This window comes from Geotrypetes seraphini, chromosome 19 (assembly GCF_902459505.1).
Source record: "Geotrypetes seraphini chromosome 19, aGeoSer1.1, whole genome shotgun sequence".
In the NCBI taxonomy this organism is placed as follows: domain Eukaryota; kingdom Metazoa; phylum Chordata; class Amphibia; order Gymnophiona; family Dermophiidae; genus Geotrypetes; species Geotrypetes seraphini.
The window spans coordinates 32,364,556-32,390,775 of record NC_047102.1 but is presented as its reverse complement, the minus strand read 5'-3'; the positions used below and the strand labels follow the sequence as shown (position 1 = coordinate 32,390,775).

At 43.5% G+C, this 26,220-nt stretch overlaps 2 protein-coding genes across 2 annotated transcripts in view; one reads left to right on the top strand and one right to left on the bottom strand.

The window, feature by feature from the left end:
• The window catches only part of TSPAN4 (tetraspanin 4), a 355,015-nt gene that overhangs the window by 86,723 nt on the left and 242,072 nt on the right, over positions 1–26,220 (bottom strand). The window contains exon 3 of the mRNA XM_033928280.1: positions 7,858–7,932. Within this exon, the coding sequence (XP_033784171.1) occupies positions 7,858–7,932 (75 nt within the window). The remainder of the gene's footprint in view (positions 1–7,857; positions 7,933–26,220) is intronic.
• LOC117352133 overlaps positions 1–26,220 on the top strand; it is a 1,164,809-nt gene that overhangs the window by 1,116,414 nt on the left and 22,175 nt on the right. The gene's annotated exons all lie outside the window — the stretch shown is intronic.

Here is a 26,220-nt window from a genome sequence, read left to right as displayed (position 1 = left end):
AGTATTGCAGAGTATTTTACAACAGGAATTTAACATTTTAATAAATAGCATTGAATGTAAGCAAAGATGGAACATAAGGATAGATATATAGGTGTCTATGTTGAATTTGTAAAATACTGTGAATGCTTTCTTTTATAGAAACAGGTTTCTAATAGAACCACCTCAGTGGTGAGACCCGTTGGAAGGAAACTTCTTAAATCATGAACGCAGGTAGAGCTGGTCTCGGTTAGGGCACTGGCCTTAGACATGGGGGCTGCCGCGTGAGCGGACTGCTGGGTGCGATGGACCACTGCTCTGACCCAGCAGCGACAATTCTTATGTTCTTATGTTTTTAAATTGCTCACTTCATCATTGGTTCTTTATGTTAACAAACATCTAAATACATTCCTCTCTAGGCAAGACTCTTATAAGAAAAAAGCACTTATCTGACACTTTTTCGATTCAGTCGGCTCAGGGGGCACTCTCTTCCGACATGAGTCATGTTTCAAGAAGGAAAACCCTTTTCTCTCACCTGATCTGTCATCCCAACTCTACTATGTTCTTTGGTCAAAGTGTTGGCCAACTAATGTGTTATTCTTAATGCAAGTTAACTGGCTAATGCAGAGTTAACACAGGATCACTTAATAGAAGGTGGTAAGTGCCCCTGTGTTAGCACATGGCCTACAATAAAAAATATTTTAAAAATTCACCAAAAGTGCTGCATAAATCTGGACATAGCAAGAAGTAAAATTGTTTATTCTTTATCATTTAATGAACTTAATATACCACTTTAGTTGTCAGACAAATCAAAGTGGTTTACAATAAAAACAAACATTCAAATCAAAATGAACTTCATAGTTTTGAGAGAAAAAAGACACTCACTCATGTATTCGCAATCTTGTACTTCTCCATGCTTCACCTACCCCCTCTTTTACGAATTCATAGCGCGAGTTTTAGCACTGGCAGTGGCGGTAACTGCACTGATGCTCATAGGAATTCTATGAGCGTCGGAGCAGTTACCGCTGCTGCCGGCGCTAAAACCTGCAAAAAAGGGGGATAGTCAAATAGAAGCTAATATATGAAAAAAGCCTGCTCGAAGAAGTAGGTTTCAGTAACCCACAAAATGTGATATAGGAATTTTCTAAATCCTTTGTTACCATAAGTTAAAGTCCAGATTTTAGAATCTTTTTAGAAAAAGAGCCCCTTACTTGAGTAATGCTTGCTTGCAGTTCAAAGAGCAAACTCTAGCATCTAAAGCCATGGTAGAGGTTTCTACTGTGGGCCGGTGAGGTAAATGCTTCAACGCTCTTAGGAATTCTATGACTGTTGACGGCCCACGGCTTTGAAAAATCAACAGGACTTATTACAGAAAAAAAAATGCATTTAGAATTTGTGTTAATTGTAATTTGCGTAGAAATTACAGATGAGCAAAATAGCAATGTTACTTACCGTAACAGTTGTTATCCAGGGACAGCAGGCAGCTATTCTCACTAGTGGGTGATGTCATCCGACAGAGCCCCGATACGGACATCTTGCAAGCATGTCTTGCTTGAAGAAACTCAGAAGTTTTGAGATGCCCGCACCGCGCATGCGCCAGTGCCTTCCCGCCCGATGTACCGGGCGTGTCTCCTCAGTTCAGGTAGCTAGCCTGAGAAGCCAACCCAGGGGAGGTGGGTGGGACGTGAGAATAGCTGCCTGCTGTCCCTGGATAACAACTGTTACGGTAAGTAACATTGCTTTATCCCAGGACAAGCAGGCAGGTATTCTCACTAGTGGGTGACCTCCAAGCTAACCCCAATGGGATGGTGGGAGAGTTGGCAACTTAAGAAAACAAATTTTGTAACACTGTTTGGCCAAACTGTCCATCCCGTCTGGAGAAAGTATCCAGACAATAATGAGAGGTGAAGGTATGAACCGAGGACCAAGTGGCAGCCTTACAAATCTCCTCAATCGGTGTCGATCTGAGGAAGGCTACAGAGGCTGCCATTGCTCTGACCTTGTGGGCTGTGACCTTACGGGGAAGGGATAAACCAGCCTGGGCATAGCAGGAAGAGATACAAGCCGCCATCCAGTTAGAGAGGGTGCGCTTCGATACAGGTCGTCCCAACTTGTTTGGATCAAATGAGACGAAAAGTTGAGGAGCAGTTCTGTGAGGCTTTGTGCGTTCCAAGTAGAAAGCTAAAGCACGTTTACAGTCCAGAGTGTGCAAAGCAGATTCCCCAGGATGAGAATGAGGCCTTGGAAAGAACACTGGAAGCACGATGGATTGGTTGATGTGAAATTCAGAGACCACCTTAGGCAAGAATTTTGGATGAGTACGAAGGACCACTTTGTCATGATGGAATACAGTGAACGGTGGATCCGCCACTAGGGCCTGAAGCTCACTGACCCGGCGAGCTGACGTGAGGGCCACCAGAAAAACCACCTTCCAGGTGAGATACTTAAGTGGAGCCTTGTTGAGAGGTTCAAACGGAGGCTTCATAAGATGAGACAGGACAACATTGAGATCCCAAACCACGGGAGGAGGTTTGATAGGAGGGTTGACATGAAAAAGTCCTTTCATAAACTTGGAAACCACAGGATGAGCAGACAAAGGTTTCCCTTGTAGAGGCTGATGGAAAGCCGCAATCGCACTCAGGTGGACTCGTATAGAGGTAGACTTGAGACCAGACTGAGACAGGTGTAGAAGATAGTCCAATACAGAAGATAGGGAAGCTCGCTGAGGTTCCGTGGCATTGGAAATACACCAGGAAGAGAATCTAGTCCATTTTTGGGAATAGCATTGTCGAGTAGCAGGCTTCCTGGAAGCCTCCAAGACTTCCCTCACTGCTTGAGAGAACTGGTGAGGAGTTATGTTGAAAGGAACCAAGCTGTCAGGTGGAGAGACTGCAGATTGGGATGAAGTAGTGAACCTTGATGTTGAGTGAGTAGTGAAGGAAACACAGGAAGAAGTACTGGCTCCCTGCTGCTGAGTTGAAGTAGAAGGGAGAACCAAGGTTGTCTGGGCCACCGAGGAGCAATCAGAATCATGGTGGCATGGTCTGATCTCAACTTGACCAGAGTCTTCTGAATGAGAGGAAACGGAGGAAACGCATATAGGAAGCGATTCCCCCACTCCAGTAGAAAAGCGTCTGCCTCGAGGCGGAGAGGAGTGTAGATCCTGGAGCAAAACTGAGGCAGTTTGAAGTTGTGGGGGGCTGCAAAGAGGTCTATCTGAGGCGTTCCCCACTGAGCGAAGATCTGATGAAGGGGTTTGGAATGGAGCGTCCATTCGTGAGGTTGTAGAAGACGACTCAAATTGTCTGCCAAGACGTTGTCTTTCCCCTGAATGTAGACAGCCCTGAGGAAGGTGTTGTGGCGAACTGCCCAATCCCAGACTCGAAGAGCTTCCTGACAAAGAGGGGCCGAGCCCGTGCCCCCTTGTTTGTTGACATAATACATGGCGACCTGATTGTCTGTGCGAATAAGGATCACCATGTCGTGAAGCAGATGCTGGAAAGCTTGGAGAGCATTGAAGATGGCCCTGAGCTCCAGAAGATTGATTTGATGAAGTCGTTCCGCAGTGGTCCAGAACCCCTGCGTTTGTAGACCATCCAGATGGGCCCCCCAGGCATAGTTCGAGGAATCGGTCGTGAGAACTTTCTGGTGGGGAAGAGAGTGAAACAGCAAACCTCTGGATAGATTCGAAGAGGTCATCCACAAGAGAAGAGACTGCCGTAGAGCAGGAGTGACTACAATGTGACGGGACAACGGATCGGACACCTGAGTCCACTGAGATGCCAGGGTCCATTGAGGAATTCTGAGATGTAGTCTGGCAAAAGGCGTCACATGAACTGTAGAGGCCATGTGGCCCAAGAGGACCATCATGTGTCTCGCCGAGATGGACGGGCGAGAATACACCGACTGGCAGAGGTGAAGGAGAGCATCCATGCGCTGAGGAGGAAGGAATGCTCGAAGTTGAATGGTATCCAGAACAGCCCCGATAAAGGGGAGATACTGGGTGGGCTGAAGATGTGATTTGGGGAAGTTGATCTCGAAGCCCAGACTCTGCAGAAAAGAAATTGTAGTCAAGGTCGCCGAAATGACCTCTGGAGCCGACGGTGCCTTGATGAGCCAGTCGTCGAGGTATGGAAACACCTGGAGACCCATGTTCCGGAGTGCAGCGGCCACCACCACCAGACACTTCGTGAAGACTCTGGGAGACGAGGAAAGGCCGAATGGAAGCACTCGATACTGCAGATGTAGATGTCCCACCCGAAATCTGAGAAACTTGCGGGAGGCCGGATGTATCGGGATGTGAGTGTAGGCCTCCTTGAGATCCAGAGAGCATAACCAATCGTTCTGCTCGAGTAGGGGGTAGAGAGACGCAAGGGTCAGCATGCGGAACCGCTCCTTGACCAAAAACTTGTTGAGGACTCGAAGGTCCAAAATGGGACGCAGATCGCCCGTCTTCTTCGGAACCAAGAAGTACCGGGAGTAGAACCCATGGTTTCGCTGATCTACTGGCACCGGCTCGACGGCTCGAAGCCGAAGCAGAGCCTGCGCCTCTTGTAGAAGAAGAGCGGTCTGCATCGAGTTGGAAGGATACTCTCTTGGCGGATGGTCCGGGGGGACCCGTTGGAAATGAAGAGAGTATCCTTCTCTTACGATGGTAAGGATCCAGAGGTCCGTGGTGATCGTCTCCCATCGATGACAAAAATGGTGGAGACGACCTCCGATGGGAAAAACGGGAGGGGACTGAACGAAGTCGGTTATGCTCCCTGGAAGAGAGTCAAAAAGGCTGAGTGGCCTTGGGTGCAGCCGGCATCTGAGGCTTCTGCTGAGACTTCTGTGGAGGCTGCCTCTTCGCAGGCTGTCTCGCTAGGGGAGCCTGTCTTGGTTGATAACGCCTCTGGTAGATTTGAGGCGGTCTAGATGGACGAGACTGTTGAGGCTTAGGCTTAGGACGCAGAATGGATTGAAAAGACTTCTCGTGGTCCGAAAGCTTTTTAGTGACAGTCTCGATAGACTCATCGAACAGATCCTCTCCCGCACAAGGCACATTAGCCAATCTGTCTTGGAGGTTCGGATCCATATCAATACTGCGAAGCCATGCCAGGCGACGCATGGCGACTGAACAGGCCGCAGCCCGTGCCGAGAGCTCGAATGCATCGTAGGAGGATTGCATCAGCTGCAGCCGCAACTGGGACAGGGTTGCCACCACCTCCTCAAACTGGAAACGAGCTTCAGCATCGATGAAAGGGACAAACTTGCGGAGGACCGGCAAGAAGAAATCCAAATAGGAAGAGAAGAAAAAATTGTAATTGAGCACTCGAGTCGCCATCATCGAGTTTTGGTAAACTCGTCTACCAAACTTGTCCATCGTTCTACCCTCCCTGCCCGGAAGCACAGAAGCGTAGACCTGGGAAGGGTGAGAACGCTTGAGAGAAGACTCGACCAGAAGAGACTGATGAGAAAGTTGAGCTCCCTCAAACCCCTTGTGGTGAACGATGCGGTATCGAGCATCCAGCTTACTGGGAACCGCAGGGATAGAATACGGTGTCTCAAAACAGCGCATGAAAGTCTGGTCCAGTAATTTATGCAAGGGAAGCCGAAGAGTCTCCACCAGAGGGTGAGGCAAATGCATCGTATCCAAATACTCTTTAGAATATTTAGATCCAGTATCCAAAGTCACATCCAAGTCATCCGCCATCTGTCGGAGAAAAGATGAGAAAGATAATTGGTCCGCCAAGGCCGGCCGCCGAGACGGACTAGACGAAGTGGAAACCTCCGGGTCTAGGGAGAGCTGAGACCGGCATGGAGAATAGGAGGTAGATGGTTCCTCATACTCTGGTCCCTCCGGTTGGGAAACATCGGGCGATGAGTATCCCAAACGTTGCAACTTTTTCTGTGGGGACACCTCCGAATGACGTGAGGAGTGTCGAGATGAGTGACGAGATCGATGCCCCTCCCGGTGACGGGATGGGGAGCGAGATCTTCTGTGCACCGCACGATCCCCCGAAGCCTCTAAGGAATGGATGGGGCTCGAAGCGGTGGATCGCAGAGGTGGCAAGGACGCGGACTCACGCAGCGCCACCCAAGTCTGGTATGGAGTGCGGAAGAACTCTTCCTGCGATGCAGTATGCCCAGGACTCCGAATATCAGGGACCGCCCCAGCGCCCTGTTGCCGTGGAGGAGTGATGGGCTCTAAAGGTGGCATATCAGGAAGGGAAGCCCTCCTGGAGGCTTCCGCCGCCCTCCGCCGATCCCCCTCGTCGAGCAACGAGATCGAACGGGGAGGGGGAGGGGGCGGACCGCCCTCTGGAACCGGTGCTCGGACGTCACCCTGAATGTTGGCGATAAGCCGGGGTCCCATAGTCTGCATAAGCTCGACAAACTGAGCTTCTAGCAGGGATCGAAGCGAAGCCGATATGGAGGGATCCGCACCGAAAGGGGGTCCTCCTGCACGGTCTTTGCGCTCCTTCGCGGCCAAGTGCTTCTGCTTGGTAGCTTTGGGCACCTTGATGACCACGGGAGGGACAGTGGAAGGCGGTACCTGAACCGAGGAGACGGAGGCAGGCGCCGTAGATGAACTTGAAGCCGTAGCCGGTGTAAACGATGCTGGCTTCACGATGCTGGATGCGGGAGTCGTCGATGCAGGTTTCGATCGAACCGGCGAAACCTCAGCAGATGTAGAAGCAGACAGATCCTTGGCGGTCTCCATCTTGAACATCGACTCCCAAAGCAAGCAACGCCTCTTGAACGAGCGCGCAGTGAGCGTGGAACAAGGCCTGCACGATTTCGGAACGTGGTCCGGACCAAGACACTGCAGACAGCGTCGATGCGGGTCCGTCAACGAAATTGCACGTTGGCACTTGCTGCACTTTTTAAAACCGGTGATTGGCCGTGACATAGGCCGGAAAATCGACGCTGCAATGTCGAAAGAGGTAGACCGTAGCCACGAGGCCGGGCCGGCCGAACCGCCGGAAGAAATAATTTTAACTTTTTTTTTTTTTTTTTTTAGAGAAAGTAAATTGAAAGTAAATTCAAAGAAATAAACCAAAACGCGGGTAAAGAAGGCAAAGAAAAAACTGAAATTCAGTCAGCGCAGATTGAAGATAACTTCTCAGCTCCGCGGAAAGAAAAGAACTGAGGAGACACGCCCGGTACATCGGGCGGGAAGGCACTGGCGCATGCGCGGTGCGGGCATCTCGAAACTTCTGAGTTTCTTCAAGCAAGACATGCTTGCAAGATGTCCGTATCGGGGCTCTGTCGGATGACATCACCCACTAGTGAGAATACCTGCCTGCTTGTCCTGGGATAAATAAATGATATGAAACAAATATGAAAAAAATCAGCAGTGTTCCAACTCTGAAATTCACTCTGCCCCATACACTGGAGCCGCTACTGGAAAAAAGTCACAAAAGCTCTGGTTTAAACAGGGTTAAGTGTAAGAAAGTGAGAATACACCTGAGAGGGTACAGTAATAGAACAAGAAAAAACTGAGTGTAAATAGCAGAACAGATATGAGAAAGTAAAACAAAAACAAAAAATCTTAAAATCAGCAATAAAAGAATGGCACAAACACCCAAAACAGGAAATTAAAGGCAGGCAGAGAATGAGTGCATGAGGACTGAAATCTGGGTTCATGGAATGAGTGTAATAAGACCAAGAATCACCATCACTATTCAAATGAACAACTTGATCCCACCAGCGCAGCTCAAGACCAAAGTTCTTTTACCCTCATCATCTTGCAGACAGGATCAAATATTGTCTGCAATAGGAAGCAGGTCAGGGGTATGCATTCCCAGGTGAGGGCTTCATGAGTTATTCATTTTAAAATCAAATAACAGAAAAGTCAAGACTGGCCAGTTGAAAAAAAAAAGTGCACTGTGTTACCTTATCTGTATAGACGAAGAACAGGATCACCATGATGAGCTCCAACACAAATATAATTAATAGCAGGATAAAAAACTGGCAAAAGAAAAAAAAGAAAAGTTAGATTCATCAAAAGCTGCAAGATAAAAGTATACATACACATATGAAAATGCAAGATTGCCATTTGTGACCTTTTCCATTTTATTGCCTATGCTGTTAATTCTTCTTTTGTATTTCCAAATTGTGTCTTGTGTGTTTATTACTAGTCATGAGCAGGAGTCCTCCAACTGCAAGTCTGCCAGTGGGGAGTGGTGCTTCAATATTGTGTTTTCAGCATTTTTCAACTTCTTCAAGCCAAGTACCTTGAGTTCCCCTACCCAGGCTATGCCCCTGACCCCACCCCCATAATAATAGTACTAATTGTAATGCAATTTCTTCCATCCATTTTTCATACACACACAATATAATCTTATGAATACATAATGGTAACCACAAAATTTTAAAAATACAAAGCACACTGTTCATACAGAAAATGTTAATTATCATTTATATTCTGGGGGGGTTCAAAGAGGTCAAGCCGGATGACTTTAAAATATGCAATGTCACCTCAGTAACAACTATAGAAAAATAGACAAATATAGTGCAAAATATAGACAGCAGATATAAATTCTCAAAACTGACAAATTTCGATCACTAAATTGAAAAAAAAAAATTATTTTTCCTACCTTTGTTGTCTGGTGATTTCATGAGTCTCTGGTTGCACTTCCTTCTAACTGTGCATCCAATATTTCTTTCTTTCTGCCTCCTGCACACTTCCTCTCCTCCGGGACTCATTCTCTTACCCAACCAACATCTCTCTCTGTCCCTTCATGTCCAACTTTTCTTCCTCACTTCTCTACCCCTATTGGCAACACGTCTCCCTCTCTCTTTCTTTCTCTCTCTCTCTCTCTCTCACTGTCCATCTGTCTTGAGAGATTCAGGCCTCTCTCCTCACTGTCCATCTGTCTTGAGAGATCCAGGCATCTCTCCCACCCCCTCTACTGTCACATCCAACATTTCTCCCTCTCTCATCCCCTGGATCCTATGCCCACCAGCCCCATGCCCATTTCTCCATCACCCCTCTCCAGCACCATGCCACATCTCTCCCTCCACCACTATATCCAACATTCCTTCCCCCTTGCATCCCCTTCAATCTGTCCCTCTGTTCCCACTCCACCACCATATCCAACATTTCTCCCTCTCATACTTCCCCATGCATCTCTACCTCACTCCTCTCTCTCTATGTCCAATTTTCCTCTTTCTTCCTTTCCCCCATGTGCACCATCTCTTGCCCTCTCATTCACATACTCATGCCCAACAATACTCCCTTTCTGTTCCCTCCCTCCTTTGTCCCAAGTAGTGCCCCCTTTCTCCCTCCCTGCCTTTGTCCCCAAATTGTGTCCCTACAGTGTTTCTTCCCCCTGCTTTCCCCCTTTGTCCCAGAAAGGTCTTGTCCCCTTAGTTGTTTGAGGCGCACTCGCTCCTTCTGCTTTCAGTGGCACTTGGGGGGGGGGGGGGTGAAGCTTAGGCAGCGATTAACATGCTGCACATGGCTGACCCACAAGCCTTCCCTCTGATGTCAACTCTGACGTTGGAGAAATTTCCTCGGTCAGCTACGTGCAGCATGTTAATTGCTGCCTGTGCGTCCCCCCAAATGCCGCTGAAGGCAGAAGGAGTGAGTGTGGCTCAAACAAGGAAGTAACTGGAAACCCCTCCCCCCACTGACCCAGAAGGCTTTCCTCTGATGTCAGCTCTGACATCAGACGGAAGCCCTGTTGGTTGGCTTGGGGGGGTGGGCAGGGATCCCCAGCAACAGCTTCAGTGGAAGGGAGGAGGGAAGGAAGGAGGGATCCCTGGCGGCGGCTTTGGACGGGCGGGCAGGGAATATCCTCCATGGCGGCCAGGCCACATACCCCCACCAAGTGGCCCACATACCCTTAAGGGTACGTGTACCACGTGTTGAGAAACACTGAGCTAGTAGAGTCAGGTAGGTAAGCTGGTGTCTAGCAGAGCTTGCCTGTCCCTCACTATTGAAAATGTGATAGTGAAGCAGCACCCCCCCCACTGGCAGCACAGTAGGTGGAGGACTTCTGCTCTGCTTAGAGGGAACAGTGAAGGTGAGTACTGCTATATATATTTAGTACTCACAACATATACTGTATGTCAGGTCAAAATAGAAAAGAGGGAAATAAAAAATGCAGTGGATGAAGTGCAGCAAAAACAGCACAATGGGCCCCAAGGATTTCCTCTTTAAAAGAAGAAGCCACTTGGCCCCGTCCCATTCCAAACTTGCCCCACACAAACCTCGTGTTTCCTTCCCCGATCTCCGGGCTGCGTCTAGAAGGCCTCTGCACATGTGTCAATGTCGATCTGATGACATTACACGCATGCGTGTGATGTCATTATGTCCACATGCGCAGAGACCCTCCAGACGCATCCCCGAGCTTGGGGCCTTCCAAAACCCAGACAAACTGCCAACAAATATCTTCCTACTTGGGACATGACACCAATAATGCTTCACAACATTCATTTCGACCAGAACACTTGGCCTTGGTCGCATTTGTAGAACTCATATAAACATTATGCAAATACAGGACCACAAACTAAAAGTCTTAAAATACACAAATGAAACCCTAAGATACCATGCTCTGCGTGCAGTACAAAACCAGAGAAATAGAAATAAATAAATTTCTTTCTGAACAGTGCAAAATATAGACAGCACATATGAAAGGGCTAAATGTGCTCTATTTCATCAGAATGCAATCCACCAGCAAGAACGCTTCAGCGCCCTTGACCAACAGCCTCTTCAATTAAGGCCTATTTCAAGCTTTGCTGGATGAAATGTGTGTCAGAATAGTCCAGATACTAAAACCTGTCTTAATCCAATGCTGGATCACTGCACCTGTCGGCTAGGCTGACCTACCTATGCTATCGCCATCTACTACTGTCAACTGGGCAATGGAAAAAGTTCATCCTGGAAAATGCCTGGAAAATGAAATAAATGTGGCCTCAGTTTGCTATATGTGAAGAGACAAGTACAGGTCTTTTACTTTTGTGATTAGGAGGTGGGTTAGGGAGGATTATTAACAAGAACTTTTATTTGGGGTGGTACATCAGATTCTTCATAAACAACATGGGCTCTGGTTTCTTAATGCAGAAAGCTACGTGTTGGTGTAGGGGCTTGGGGCACTTGCTACATTTTTTTGCTGTGTTGAATTTGTGTGTCATTGCTGTTTTTAATTGTTACTCTAGGATCTTGATTAATGGGGTTCGCTAGATACATATGTTAATTTTCTTTAAACATACTTGCATAAAATGTACCATTTTGGACTTGGCTTCAGTTCAAGATCCTTTTATATGCATACAGGAGGTAGGGGTGGGGGTGGGGGGAAGAGCTTATTTTGGAGGGTTGGTCTTAAGTTATTTATGTATAGTTTCTTGGTGTTTTCTGAACATATTGTTAATTTATGTAAATTTTCTTACACTTTGTATGAGCTATATTTTCCTATATAAAATTAATAAACAATTTTTAAAACTGATATACAATATGCCTTCTCTCCTCTTGCTTACTTACAATTTCAGCACTGAGTTAGTCCTGGTGCTTCTTTCACTCTGACCCCAGGTCAAAGATGTAATATCTGAACCCTTCAGACATGCTAGTGGAAAGATACTAAAGTGGTTAAGGAGCTGGAGGAGTTGCCATACAGTGAGAGGTTGGAGAAACTGGGCCTCTTCTCATTGAAAAGAGGAGACTGAGAGGGGACATGATCTAAATATTCAAAATACTGAAGGGAATAGACTTAGCAGATAAAGACAGACTGTTCACCCTCTCCAAGGTAGGGAGAACGAGAGGGCACTCTCTAAAGTTAAAAGGGGATAGATTCCGTACAAATGTAAGGAAGTTCTTCTTTACCCAGAGAGTGGTAAAAAATGGGAACACTCTTCCAGAGTCTATTATAGGGGAAAACACCCTCCAGGGATTCAAAACAAAGTCGGACAAGTTCCTGCTAAACTAGAACATACGCAGGTAAGGCTGGACTAATTTAGAGCACTGGTCTTTGGCCTGGGGGCTGCCGCACGAGCGAACTGCTGGGCACGATGGACCACTGGTCTGACCCAGCAGCGGCAATTCTTATGTTCTTATGTAATTTACCTCTCCTTCACAGGCCTGAGATTAGACTTCTTGCCTCTCTTGTGCTAGGGAGAGAATCCTCTACTCCTTTGCTTCTCTGAGAATTCCAGGCTCTTCCCTAACTAAGAAAGAGATAGTCAGACTTGTCCCTGTTCAGTAGCATAAGAACATAAGAAGTTGCCTCCGCTGAGGCAGACCAGAGGTCCATCCTGCTCAGCGGTCCGCTCCCGCGGTGGCCCATCAAGCCCATTGCCTGAGCAGTGGTATATATCTATCTGTACCCTTCAATCCCTTTTTCTTCCAGGAATCTATCCAAACCTTCTTTGAAACCATTTAATGTGTTCCTGTCTACCACAGCCTCTGGAAGCGTGTTCCATGTATCCACCACCCTCTGAGTGAAGAAGAACTTCCTAGCGTTTGTTCTAAACCTGTCCCCTTTCAGTTTCTCCGAGTGCCCCCTTGTACTTGTGGTGCCCCTTAATTTGAAAAATCTGTCCCTGTCTACTTTTTCTATGCCTTTCAGGATCTTGAAGGTTTCTATCATGTCTCCTCTAAGTCTCCGCTTTTCCAGGGAGAAAAGTCCTAGCTGTTTTAATCTGTCGGTATATGGGAGATTTTCCATTCCCTTTATCAGTTTAGTCGCTCTTCTCTGTACTCCCTCTAGTATCGCCATGTCCTTCTTGAGGTGCGGCGACCAGTACTGGACACAGTACTCCAGAAGCATAGCCAGACAACCAATTTTGAATGAACTAGAGCCCAAAGCCCCTTCCTCATCCACCTCTCAACTTAAAACACAAATATTTTAGCCATCAGGTATCACAAGGCATACCAGCTGAATCATAGAAAGATGAAGGCAGATATATACCATATGGCGTATCTAGTCTGCTCAACCATGCCACCTACTATCACTTCCTCTCCCTTAGAAATCCTGTGTACTTCAAAGTTTTACTAAAATTCAGATTCAGTCTATCTCCATCACTTCCTCAAAGGTCACTGACCATTTTAGTAGCCATCCTCTGGACTGAATCTATCCTATTTATATTTTCAAAACGTTATGGTCTCCAAAACGGAACACAATATTCTAAATGAGGTCTCAACAGGAGGTATTTATCTCCCTATGCACCAAGACATCCTTCTTGCTTTTGCCATCACCTTTTCTATCTGTTTGGCCACCTTAAGATCATCACATATGATCACACCCAAGTTCCACTCCTATTTTGGGAACAAAAGTATTTCACCTCTAAACTATATCACTCCCTCGGGTTTTTGTAGCCCAAATGCATGGCCTGGCAATTTTTATAGCATAAAATCTTAGTTGCCAAATTCTGGATCATTTGTCAAGCTGTGCTAAATCCCTCTTTATGTTATCCAGATAAAGAATTTCTGACCAGTTGCAGTGTTGCCTTTGTTAGCAAAAACAGTAGAGAAATTGGTTTATGTGCAAATGGAACATCATATAGAACAGAACAACATCTTGGATAGTCATCAGTTTGCTTTTCGAAAGTATCACAGTACTGAGAGGTTTTAGTCTCGCTATTGGATGTGGTTTTGACTTAGGTGTGGTTTTGACCACAGAAGAGAATATATAATGGTTTGTCTTGATATATCCGCTGCTTTTGACACCTTGGATCATGAGATTTTATTAACTAGACTGAGTAAGTGTGGATTGAATGGGGTTGTGTTGCGTTAGTTTCGTTAGATCGTTTTTTTATGATTGGACACAAGAAGTCATTGTAAACAGAATACGGTCATCGTTATGTAAACTAACAACTGGGATCCCGCAGAGATTGGCCATCTCTGCCATTCTGTTCAGTTTGTATCTTGGTCTAAGCTGCTAGACATTCTTAATGTGTCATACAGATTTTATGCGGATGATATACAGTTGTTCTTGCCTATGGAAGATTCACTTACTATGGCGGTTATGCTTTTGAATTAAATCATGGTTAGTATAAAAGAGTGGCTAGATGCTAACAGGCTATGGTTGAACATTGGCAAGACAAATATGATGATCTTGTATAGACTCTCTCAAAATGATCTTTTAACTTTGGTTAAATTGTTGGATTCAGAAATAGAATTTGCTTCTGAAATATATTATTTGGGAGTTATTATCGACTCGCAGCTATTGTTTAAGTAGAATGTGTCAGAAGTTGTTAAGAAAAAGTATTTAAATTACAGATGTTGCATAATTTGTATCCCTATCTCTCCTGGAGTGATTATAAATACATCCTCATGATGTCCAATTACTGCAACATCATCTTGTTGGACGTACCCTCTACCATATTGCATGCTCTATAGGTAAACTAAACTAAACTTTAAGTTTGTATACTGCATCATCTCCATAAAGATAGAACTCGTCACGGTTTACAGGTAAATTCAATGAGGGAAGGACATAATAAGAAATTAGAGGTTATGAAGAGGATAGCTAGCTTTACATTTTAAATAGATAGCTTTACATTTTGGAGAAAAGCCAGGTTTTCAGATGCTTTCGGGTAATACAAAACTCAATGATTTAGGACATTGTTTAGACTAACAAAAGGCGAACATGTATCTGACATGTATATTAAGCTGTATTGGCTTAAGATGAATTTTAGAGTCAAATATAAGTTGCTGTTTTTAGTCTACTTAGCCCCAAATACCTAATTGAATGTCTTTCGTATTATCCCCAAGTTGCGTTCTTCTGGACATTAGGACTTAACAGTCCCAACTAGAAAGGAGATTAGATTGCAAACGATAAGGGCGGGAGTGTTTTCCTGCGCAGGTACTGAGGAATGGAACAAGCTTCCGCAATATATACAGCAACAAGGGAATTTGATGATATTTTAAAAAAATTGTTAAAACATCACCTGTTCTGTAAAATGAAGTACGGTTGAAGAAGGTGTGACTGTTCTGGGGTAGTGAGGGTGATTTTTGTCATCATTGGCTATGGTTGAAGTTAAATGCCTTGTGCTGGATGTTTTGCTTTTGATTGCTTTTTTGTATGATTTTATGTTTGTTGGTATTTTATGTTTGGTTTGCTTTGTAAAAAGCGAATAATAAATAAACACAATACAAATACATGCACACAACACATGCATATCAGAATTTAAAATTCAAGCAAATTGCTCCTACCAGGAAAGTCAATTACAGCGGGAAAGTTTACACTGTAAGAGGTAAGCGTTCCTTGTGCATAGGTAGGTGGTAGGTTAAAAATAGAACTAGAGGTAGGTTATGGAAATATTCAGAAACCACTTCACAGGTCACAGACCTGATGGGCCGCCGTGGGAGCGGACCGCTGGGCGAGATGGACCTCTGGTCTGACCCAGTGGAGGCAACTTCTTATGTTCTTACATGGAGTGCTTATTTTAATACTAATGAGCTCCTTGTAATGCATTTGCATAGGATTCTTGGTGGCTGCTACTGTGATTGGTAAAAGCCCCTAAGAACCTTTTGTACATTGCAGGCTGAGCTAACTTGAAAGTAAGACTGGTTGTAGCTTTTCAGCATCGAGCCCTCAATGAGCAGAAGTTATCCAAGGCTAGACAAAGCCCCACTTGCCTTCCACTGAGGTTCAAAAGCTCACTATGCAAGTACTAGTTGTAGCCAGTCTTACTTGCAAGTTAGTTCAGCCTCTGATGCAAAAAAAAGGTTCTCAGAGGCTTTTACCGATTGCAGTAGCAGCCACCAAAAATCCTATGCAAATGCATTACAAGTAGCTCATTAATATTAAGATGAACACTCCATGTAATGCATGTTAGCTTATATAAAGTATGTGTTGTTTTTCTTTTGTTCTGACACATGATTTCTCACTCATGCAGTATATTAACTCTCAGACCCACAGATCCGATGGGATCTGTTTTGCCCTGCACATGCTTTATATATGTTAAGTGCTTTTTTGATTTATATATTTTTTGCACATGAATATTTTGTTATATTTGATTATAATTTTGAAAAAAAAAATTAGTATTTCATTTGGGGACACATTAGCATTGAAAAATGTGATTAAAATACTTTTTTTTTTAAAAGATAGCAATTCAAACATGCTATTTAGTTATTCTGAAGGTTTTTCAGGATAATTGAATGAAACCCCCATCCACAATTAAGCCTTTGAGATTGCAATGATCTTTGGCGTGGATTTCTGAGAAGCCTTTTTTCAATTTAGTAAACCCCAGGAGACTATCTAGTAAGAGTGTTGGTTTATTCCATTTTGGGTTTTTCTGTTATATTTTCAAGGGCATCACCTACCCAACACAGTTAATCTCACAGACCTTGATGAAAAGAAAACCAGAACTTTATTCTCCTCTGTGGTAGAATACTCTACTGTTCTGGACTACATGGCTGGCCAACATCAGAGCAAAACTCTGCATGTCTGACCATCTAAGCAGCAATTTTACCACCTAGCTCCGACACCCAGCAAATTAACTTATGTATATAAATCTTTGTCATACTGTACAGTATAAAATCTGGGGTAAATATTCAGCCCAAAGAGATCAGTGGGTTTTTTTTTTTTTTTGCCACCACCAGCCTTATCCCTATTCAATACTATTACAGTGGTGCCTCGCATAACGGACGCCTCGCACAGCGAACGCTGCGCACAACGAACTTCAGGTCTTACTTCCCACAACAAACTTCGTTTCACACAACGAAGTCGCCCGAGCTGCATCCTTAACTGCCCTCTCTCCGCCTGGCTCCCTGTGCAGTGGCGCTACATATTTTAAACCCCCCTGCCGCCGCTGCTGCATATTTTTAAGCCTCTGCCGCCACCGCATATTTTTAAACCTCCCCCCGCCGCCACATATTTTTTTAAAAAAGCCACCACTGCTGCAACTTTAATCTCACCCGCTCACTCGTAACTGGTGGTCTAGCAAATTTCCCAGCCAGAAGCGCAGAGATCAAGAGCAAGCCTTCTGTGCTACTGCCTGGGCCTGCGCTGATCTCTGAATGGCTGCAGTCAGCTCTCGCGGGACTCACAAGAACTAACTGCAGCCATTCGGAGATCGGCATGGGCCCACACAGGCGTGCAGAGGAATTGCTTCTGATCTCTGCGCTTCTGGCCTGTACGCCACTGGCTGGGAAAGATGGGAGGAATTAAAAAAGGTACCGAGGGGGGATGATTAAAAAGGTATTGGGGAGTATGTGGGGGGTGATTATAATACACAGCAAGGATCAACAAAACCCCTGTCTCCCCTCCCCTTCACATATATCCCCTCTACTATCAAGAAAATTGAATAAGCCAAATTATTATAGAATGCTACACAGAAATATCATGCTAACAGAATACCACAGTCACACATAGCAGGAATAGGGTTAGGGTAGTGCAACTAGGGCAACTGTCCCCCCTGGTCAAAGAGAGCCGTAAGCCTCTGCCTGGACTTTGCAGTCCCCAGTTGTGTCTAACACCAGCTCTAACAAGATAAATTTATCTTTTTTTATGTCATCTTAGCATATTTTATGCTACAGAACGAATTATTTTTTTTAACATGTATTGTTATGGGAAAAAGCGTTTCACATAACGAACTTTTCGCATAACAAACTTGCTCCTGGAACCAATTAAGTTCGTTGTGTGAGGCACCACTGTACTACTATTTAACATTTCTATAGCACTGAAAGGCGTACTCAGCATTGTACATTTGATATGTAATAGACAGTCCCTGCTCTAAAGAGCTTACAATCTAGTTTGGACAGACTGACAGGACAAATAAGGGGTAGGAGAGTTCCTTATAGAGCCAGACCACGTCCAAGCACCAGCATTAAATATCCAGGCATACATGCCGAGTAACACACATGCGGTTTAGAGCAATATTCTACACTTATCTGCATAAGGTGAACCACATAAAGACAGGAATTTGCTTTATGCAGTCAAGTTTTAAATATCGTTACTTAACTGCATAAGTGCTGACTCCGACAGCCCACTAATTAGACATTTTCAGCTTAGGTGCTAACCACAGATTAAGTGCCCCTGAATTTCCGCAGTTAACCCTGATCAAGTGATTTAAACATCTAGGAGCCTGTCCTTCTGTTTAAATCCCTGTGAATATTGACCCCTCTGTCCTTTCTGTGCAGACCTTTTCCTTCATAGCAATAGAGAATAAAGAGAAGCTTCTTGCAGCACTGCTGATGCCTCTGGGTGCCATATGTCTAATGAAGATTTATGTGTTTAGCAAAAACAAGCATTCCAGAGCAAAACCCTTCATGCAGAACTCAATAAAAAAAGATTAATCTCAGCGCACACTGAGAGTTGTTTTACTACATTTATGAGAAAGGGAAGAAATACCAGGCATTCGCAGTGGGACTACAGAGCTGTAGCTAGTGAGAATGCAGAAAGGCACTGATTGACAATAAAATTATAAGTCAGAAAGAAAACCTTTAATCAATATGGGCTACCATTAAGACAGATTAATTTACCACTAACTTGTGCGATTTTAGTACAGATCCCATTTTCTGTAATGGCATCTAGGAGCCCAGATTCTCCTGCAGTTGCACCAAACATACTTGTGAGAAACTTAACTTACTATACAGACAGTCCCCGTTTTACAAACATCCAACTTACGTCAGACTCATACTTACAAACAGGTGTCCTGCTCTACCTTCGGTGTCCCAATGCGTTCCTCTCCCTTCCAAGTTCCAACACAACCCTCTCTCTCCCTCCCTCCATAAAATGGCATAAAGTGGGACATGGACATTTTTCTTGGAAAAAGATCCAAATTGAAATTTTCAAAACACATATTTGGGACTTTTTTTTTTTTTCTTTTCAGGTTGTCTAAATCGCAAAGAGGTATGTTGGATGCGTGTTTTGGCCAGGGCTAGGACGGGTTTACGATTTGGACATTTTTCTGCAATAATGGAATATCGAGAAAACATCCAGGCCCAAAAAACAGGACATTTTTGTCTCGACCTGTTTCAATAATGACTAAGTGCTAAAAAGGTGTCCAAACTGACCAGATGACTATTGGAGGGATGAAGGCATGACCCCCTCTTAATCTCCCAGCAGTCACTGATCATCTCCCACCCCTTTTAAGAGGTGAAAGTGTCAGTACATACCAGGCTCTATAACAGCAGATATACTGTAATAGATATTCATCTTATAGCAACAACTGAACCACTGTTCTAAGTTCGATAACGTTAAATTTGCGAAAGATCATGTTAAATTTGCAGACAATATGAAGTTATTCAGATTAGTGAAGATCTGCAACGTGACATAATCAGGCTCGAGGAATGGGCATCAACATGGCAGATGAGGTTCAACGTGGATAAGTGTAAAGTGATGCATGTAGTTAACAAAAACTCATGCATGAATACAGGATGTCCGGGGCGGTACTTGGAGAGACCTCCCAGGAAAGGGACTTGGGAGTTCTGATCGACAAGTCGATGAAGCTGTCCACATAATGTGCGGCAGCAGCAAAAAGGCAAACAGAATGCTAGGAATGATAAAGAAGGGGATCACGAACAGATCAGAGAAGGTTATCATGCCGCTGTACCAGGCCATGGTACACCCTCACCTGGAGTACTGCGTTCAGCACTGGTCGCCGTACATGAAGAAGGGCACGGTACTACTCGAAAGGGTCCAGAGAAGAGCGACTAAGATGGTTAAGGGGCTGAAGGAGCTGAAGGAGCTGCCGTACAGCGAAAGATTAGAGAAACTGGGCCTCTTCTCCCTCGAACAGAGGAGATTGAGAGGGGACATGATCGAAACATTCAAGGTACTGAAGGGGATAGACTTAGTAGATAAGGACAGGTTGTTCACCCTCTCCAAGGTAGGGAGAACAAGAGGGCACTCTCTAAAGTTGAAAGGGGATAGATTCCGTACGAACGTAAGGAAGTGGTAGAAAACTGGAACACCCTACCGGAGTCTTTCGTAGAGGAAAACACCGTCCAGGGATTCAAGACAAAGTTAGACAAGTTCCTGCTGAACCAGAGCTTACGCAGTTAGGGCGCTGGTCTTTGACCAAGGGCTGCCGTGTGAGCAGACTGCTGGGCACGATGGACCACTGGTCTGACCCAACAACAGCAATTCTTATGTTCTTAAAATCAGAATATATTCTTCCGGTGTCTTATCGTATTCCTTTCAAATACAACATTCTCACTCATCAAATCCTATTTACTGGTCTTCCTTCTTTCCTATACAGTTTTCTGGTCCCATATTTACCACAAAGAACATTACGTTCATCTCAGCAACAGTTACTGATTGTCCCTTCATTTCGGTAATTATTTCTCGATTTTCATAGGAATTCCTCTTTCTCCGTTATGGCTCCCACCCTTTGGAATTCCTTACCCTACGACCTCCGCATCAAAAAATCTTTTGCGACTTTTAAGGCGCAATTGATGTCATACTATTTTTCTTTGGCTTTCCGCTCTTGACGTTTTCCTTACTTTACTCATGCTATGGATCACCCTTTCTTCTTGACTTCTTAGCTTATGTCGTTAATTGTTTGGGCAGAATTTCACTGTGATTTCCCTTCCCTTTTGTTGCACTCTTTCCCTTCCCCAACTTTTTTGTTTTTATTTTAACCTTCCCTTTCTTTATCCTCCTTGTACTTATTTTTGTTTATATGTTGGTTGTATTTTTGTTTTTGTTTATTGCCTCTCTTGTTATGTCTTTTTAATTTTTGTTTTTAATATATTATTATTGTAAACCGCTTAGACTAACTGTGGTTGTATTTGCAGTATATCAAATAAACTGAAACTTCAGTAGCCTAGTATTCGGTGTAGGGGACCCAGGTCCATATCCCATTCTTGTACTGGAAATTGTGAGCTCTCTAAAAATCACAAAATACTGCAGGCTTAAGGGCTAATTTATTTATTTAAAATTATTTATAACTCACCTATCCACAAATCTAGGTGAAGAACAGAATAGCATACAAAATACACTAAAAACAAACTGTCGTGATGTACAGCTGGGCATGGTACATTCTTTGCTATCTCTAGTGGGCTCTAATTCATTTATTATATTCTGTGATCAAATAAGTGATTATTGGTTACGTGTATCGGATCAGTACTTTGTTGAATATTAAGGAATCACTCACATTAAATGTCATAGTATTGGGCCATTTTGGGCTTAAGCAGTCAATATCTGATAATAAATCAAAATTACTAAGAATTTTGATCAATTTGGCTATTAAAATCAAACTGCAACACCGGAAGGATGCTTCTAGGGTGGAATACATAACTTGGTGGGAGCGTGTTGCTGCAGAGAGATTTAACGCTCGAAAAAAATTTACTAAAATTTGGAAGCCATTGGAGTCTTATAGCCATGCACCTATTAAGCCATAATGATTTGTTTGATTAGTGGTCTCAAACTCAAACCCTTTGCAGGGCCACATTTTGGATTGTAGGTACTTGGTGGGCCGCCAAAAAAAATAATTAATGTCTTATTAAAGAAATGACAATTTTATTTGAGGCAAAACTCTTTATAGTTTATAAATCTTTCCTTTTGGCTAAGTCTTAATAATAATATTGCCATTTATAGCTAAAGAGACATATGATCAAGAAACTGTACCGGGTAAAGCTTTGGATTCTTGCCCAGAAATAGCTAAGAAGAAAAAAAAAAAAAAAAATTAAATTGAATCAGGTTGGGCAGACTGGATGGACCATTCGGGTCTTTATCTGCTGTCATCTACTAATTTTACTTTTGTGATTATGATAAACATACCCAGGGCCTCAAAATAGTACCTGGCAGGCTGCATGTGGCCCCTGGGCCCTGAGTTTGGATCTAACTAGGTATTTGGGACATGGGTGGGTCACTGTTGCACTTGATGGATCTTCGGTCTTTTCCAATATGTAGCTAAATATTATTTTAAAATGCTGTACTTTTTAGGCGACTGCTAAAAACTCATCTCTTTGTGGCAGAGTACTGTTATGCTTAGCTCATACTGTTTGAAAAACATTAAAAGAACATGGATAGGCAATTATTTTGATTCTAATTTATATAGCACTACCAAATATATAAGGCACTTTACAGGCACATATATAATTGTCAAATTGTATGTTTCAAAGAATCCCTAAAGGCCCTTTTACTAAAGTTTAGCTTGCACATGCTCATAGGTACAACATGGGCTTGTTAGCATTTAGTGCATAATAACAAAATTAGGGCCTTATTCTATAAATGGCACCATAGGTTAGGCAATGGTAGGCGTCCTCCCATTGCCTAACTTAACTATTTGGATTGGTGTTAATCGGCGCAGTAAATAAAAGTCATTTAAAAAATGTAGGTGCCTAAGAAAGGACGCTGCAATTGTGTCTACAGAGGCGCCTTACAATGTCTAAGGTCAAAGTAAGCATGGTTTACGCCAGAAATCATCTTAGGCACCGCTATGCGCCTCTGTAGATGTGATTCTTGTCAAACATAGCCACCGGTAATATAGGCATGGAAAATCCTGGCCTACATTACTGGTGCCTGTGTTTAACAGTTGCTACGATTCTGCAAAGGGCGCCTTGGCATGATTGACATGCGAATGGCTGCATTTTTGTTGGTGGTGTTTGCAGAATCCAGCCCTTAATGCGTGCTAAGGAGCCCTTTTCCTAAGCTGCAGTAAGCAATTGAGCCTAAAACATATTTTAAAATTTTTGTTGGCGGGGGCATGTCTGAGAGCTCCTGCGCAGCTACATTACCATGCACTAACCGGTTAATACAGGATTAGCGCATGAGCACTCTTGCAAATTTTTTTATGGCCACATGCCAAGGCATACAATGACACACAGAGAAAAATTCATAAATCCTACTTCTAACCTTTAAAATCAGTTTGAGTAACCAGCCAGAATTCATTGATAGACTTCTAATAGCCCATCCAATCACTTCGTTCTATGTCACAGAATTTTCTCAGCGTACCGTCCTTAAAGTTAATCAACACCTTGAGATTCAATAATTTCGCTGTCACCGCACCCTCCCTCTGGAATTTGTTGCCCAATTACTTACACGTAGAGTCCGCACTAAGCCAATTCAAATCTAAGCTAAAAACCTTCTTGTTCCAGGATGCAGTTGGACAACAACTGTCCTTCTAAGCACTAAAACAATGCTCTTCTGTTTTTTTTCCCTAACCTATCTTTCTTCCCTTCTCTGTGCTCTTTTCTCCTACGATTGTAGTTCTTGCCCATCTCCCATTTGTTTGAAGTAAGTCTGGATGTCATGTACTAACATACCCTGGTATTGTCTTGCACTGTTAATTTTTAATCTGATTTTATGGTATCTTTTCTGTTTATTATATTGTATTATTTTTGTACACCGCCTAGAAGTTTGATTAGGCGGTATAAGAAATTTTAAATAAACTTGAAACTGCTAAGGTAAAAATCACCTCGGGGTGTGAGAAAAACCTGCACAAGGGTTCACTATGGCCCTATGGGCACTTTTAAATTATTAGACTTACAATAAATAAAAAGATATGATCATTCTAAGAAAATAAAAATAGCTATACTGGGTCAAACCAATGGTCCATCTAGCCCAGTATCTTGTTTTTACAGTGGCTAATCCAGGTCACATGAATCTGGCAAAACCCAACAATGAAGAAGGATGAAAAAAAACTTTCATTTATGACATTGCAAAAAGCTACTACTCCTTATCATTTCTATAGCGCTGCTGTACATTAAAATATTCAAGAGACAATCCCTGCTCAGTAGAGCTTACAATCTAATCAAACAGACAAAAAGGGGGTCAGGAAGTTTCTCAAGCATGGGTACTTTACAAGCAAGCGGGGGCTAGGAGTTAAAAGCAATCTTGAAAAAGTGGGCTTTTAGCCTGGATTTGAATACTGCCAGGGATGCAGCTTTACGTACTGACTCAGGCAGTCTGTTCTACGTGTAAGGTGCAGCAAAAGAGAAGGAACAAAGTTTGGAGTTGGCAGTAGAAGAAAAGGGTACAGATAGGAGAAGCTTGCTCGATGAAAGGAATTCCCAAGGAGGAGTATAAGGAGAGATAAGAGATATTGAGGACCTGCACTATACAGGTCCTGGACCTGATGGGCCGCCGCGTGAGCGGACTGCTGGGCATGATGGACCTCTGGTTTGACCCAGCAGAGGCACTGCTTAGGTTCTTATGTTCTTAATTCAATATGAGGAGTTTGACCTAGATGCAGAAATGGATAGACACACCTGCATTGGTTATCTATTTATACTACATCTCATGAACTCGAGGAGGAAACTCTCTTTGGCACTAAGATTATACTCCACATAACTTAAGAATGAGGTTCATTACTGTCATGTTATGTGCAAAACTAATTGATTTGGAGACATTGCCCCCCTACTAAGATACCTGCCGTAGGAGTAAGGTTCACTATCGCATGATATATGCATTTGGATACACTGTCTGCTAAGATACTGTATACTTGATCCTTAAAGCAAGCAAGACTGCAAGCCCTACAAGTTCCATGCAGTTCACAGTACATGTGCACCAGCAATTTCAAGAAACCAATCTTTCTTTTAGTTTAACCTGAATTGCTGATTTAATTATGATAATAGCATGTGTTTTAATATAATGCAGAAATATAATTGAAAGGGGCAAATCAGTTAATTACTTTGAAGTTATATAGAACAGATAGCTCAGTGGTTAGCAATTAGCATTCCATCTTCAAGGACAGCTTTCTGCATTGGAGAAAGCAGCTCAAAAGTGTTTCTCAAGAGCTGATGATAGATATAAAGGTTGCAGTCTGTACTAAAAGTGTCTGATTCACAAAGATCTGGTCAGCGTTTGACATGAAAAACGTTATTTACCACACATCCTGATCCAAGATGGCCGCGGATGCAAGCCGCTGAAGCAGGTCGCCGAACAGACGCTACTGCTGAAGATTCTGAGCTCTTTTGAGCTGTTTTGTTTAGTCTTTCTTTCCTCAAAATGCCGAAAAGAAGGGGAAAGAGCTCCGGTGGGGCCTCCCTGCGCTCCGGAACACCTACCTCCGGCAACATAGAAGCGCTGTTTCGGCGATTCCAGGGCACCATGATGACGTCGGGACTGCAGTTAGAGACACCCCGTGGGAACGGAACGGAGGTGTCTCACCGAAGTCTTGAGACCACTCTGAGCCCCGACGTAAGACCTCCTCCTCTGCACCCCCGTGCAACCAGCTCCCCAGGGGTCGAGAGCTCACCGGAAGTCGGGATGAGCTCTCCCCTAGAGGCTGCGCGGAGCTGTGTTGAGGAAGCCGATTCAGGCACACAGGTTTTGCAGGAGAGCCTGAATATGGTCGGGAGTGCTGTAACAACTGAAACTGGACCTACTCAAGCAGAGGGAAGTGGAGGAGAGCGGTCGAATGGTGAGCACAAACTTTTGAATACTCATTTACAAATTCCTACCATAGTTAAGCCCCAAGAAGTTACCTTAGATGCCTTGTGGGACCTGGTGGCAAATATGGCGAAAACAATTAATGTCCAACAAGTGCAAGTGGAGGGGAAAATGAAAGACCAAGAAAAAGAAATTTCCTTAATAAAACAAGATATTGCTGACTCAAATACATCTTTAGACAGTATCAAAAATGAATTAAAATCTTCCAAACAGCTTCAAGAGACTTTAATTAAGGACAATGTAAACTTAAGAAGGAAGATTGAAACATTTGAAAATTTTTCAAGAGTCAACAATATCAGACTGATTAATTTTCCACGAATTACAACAATTACTCCGCGAGAGATGTTAAAACGATACCTGACGGAAATATTAGAAGTTCCTGAGGGTTCATTACCTCCATTTACACAGGTGTACTACCTTCCCAAGAAAAATCAAATTCAGCAACAGGAAGATAGCCATGGACCAATAGATGTATCGGCATTACTGGAACTATCAGATAAAGAAATGGCTACTCCTGCAACATTAGTGGCAACTTTAGCTTTAACATTGGATAAGAATTGGATTTTGAGACTTTTCTTTAAAAATAAAGCAAAAGAATTTATGGGACTCAAAATACAAATGTTCCCAGATTTAGCCAGGGACACACAACGGCGAAGAAAAGAGTTTCTTATGTTAAAACCGGGAATTATAGCTCTTGGAGCAACTTTTTTCCTGCGATATCCATGTAAATGCGTTATACAATATAATTCCCAAAAATATGTTTTCTTTGAGCCTTACCAGTTGACAACTTTCCTTTCTCTTTCTCGGCTAGAGAGGGAAAAGAATGGAGGTGTATAGAATATTTAAGATGTCCTTACCAGCTGACTTGCATTATTTTCTTTAATAATATTTCTTTGCTTTTTTCCGTTTATAAATTACATTTTGGATCTTTTGTGGACTTGAGCTGATTTAAGTTAATTGGTATCCCTGAATT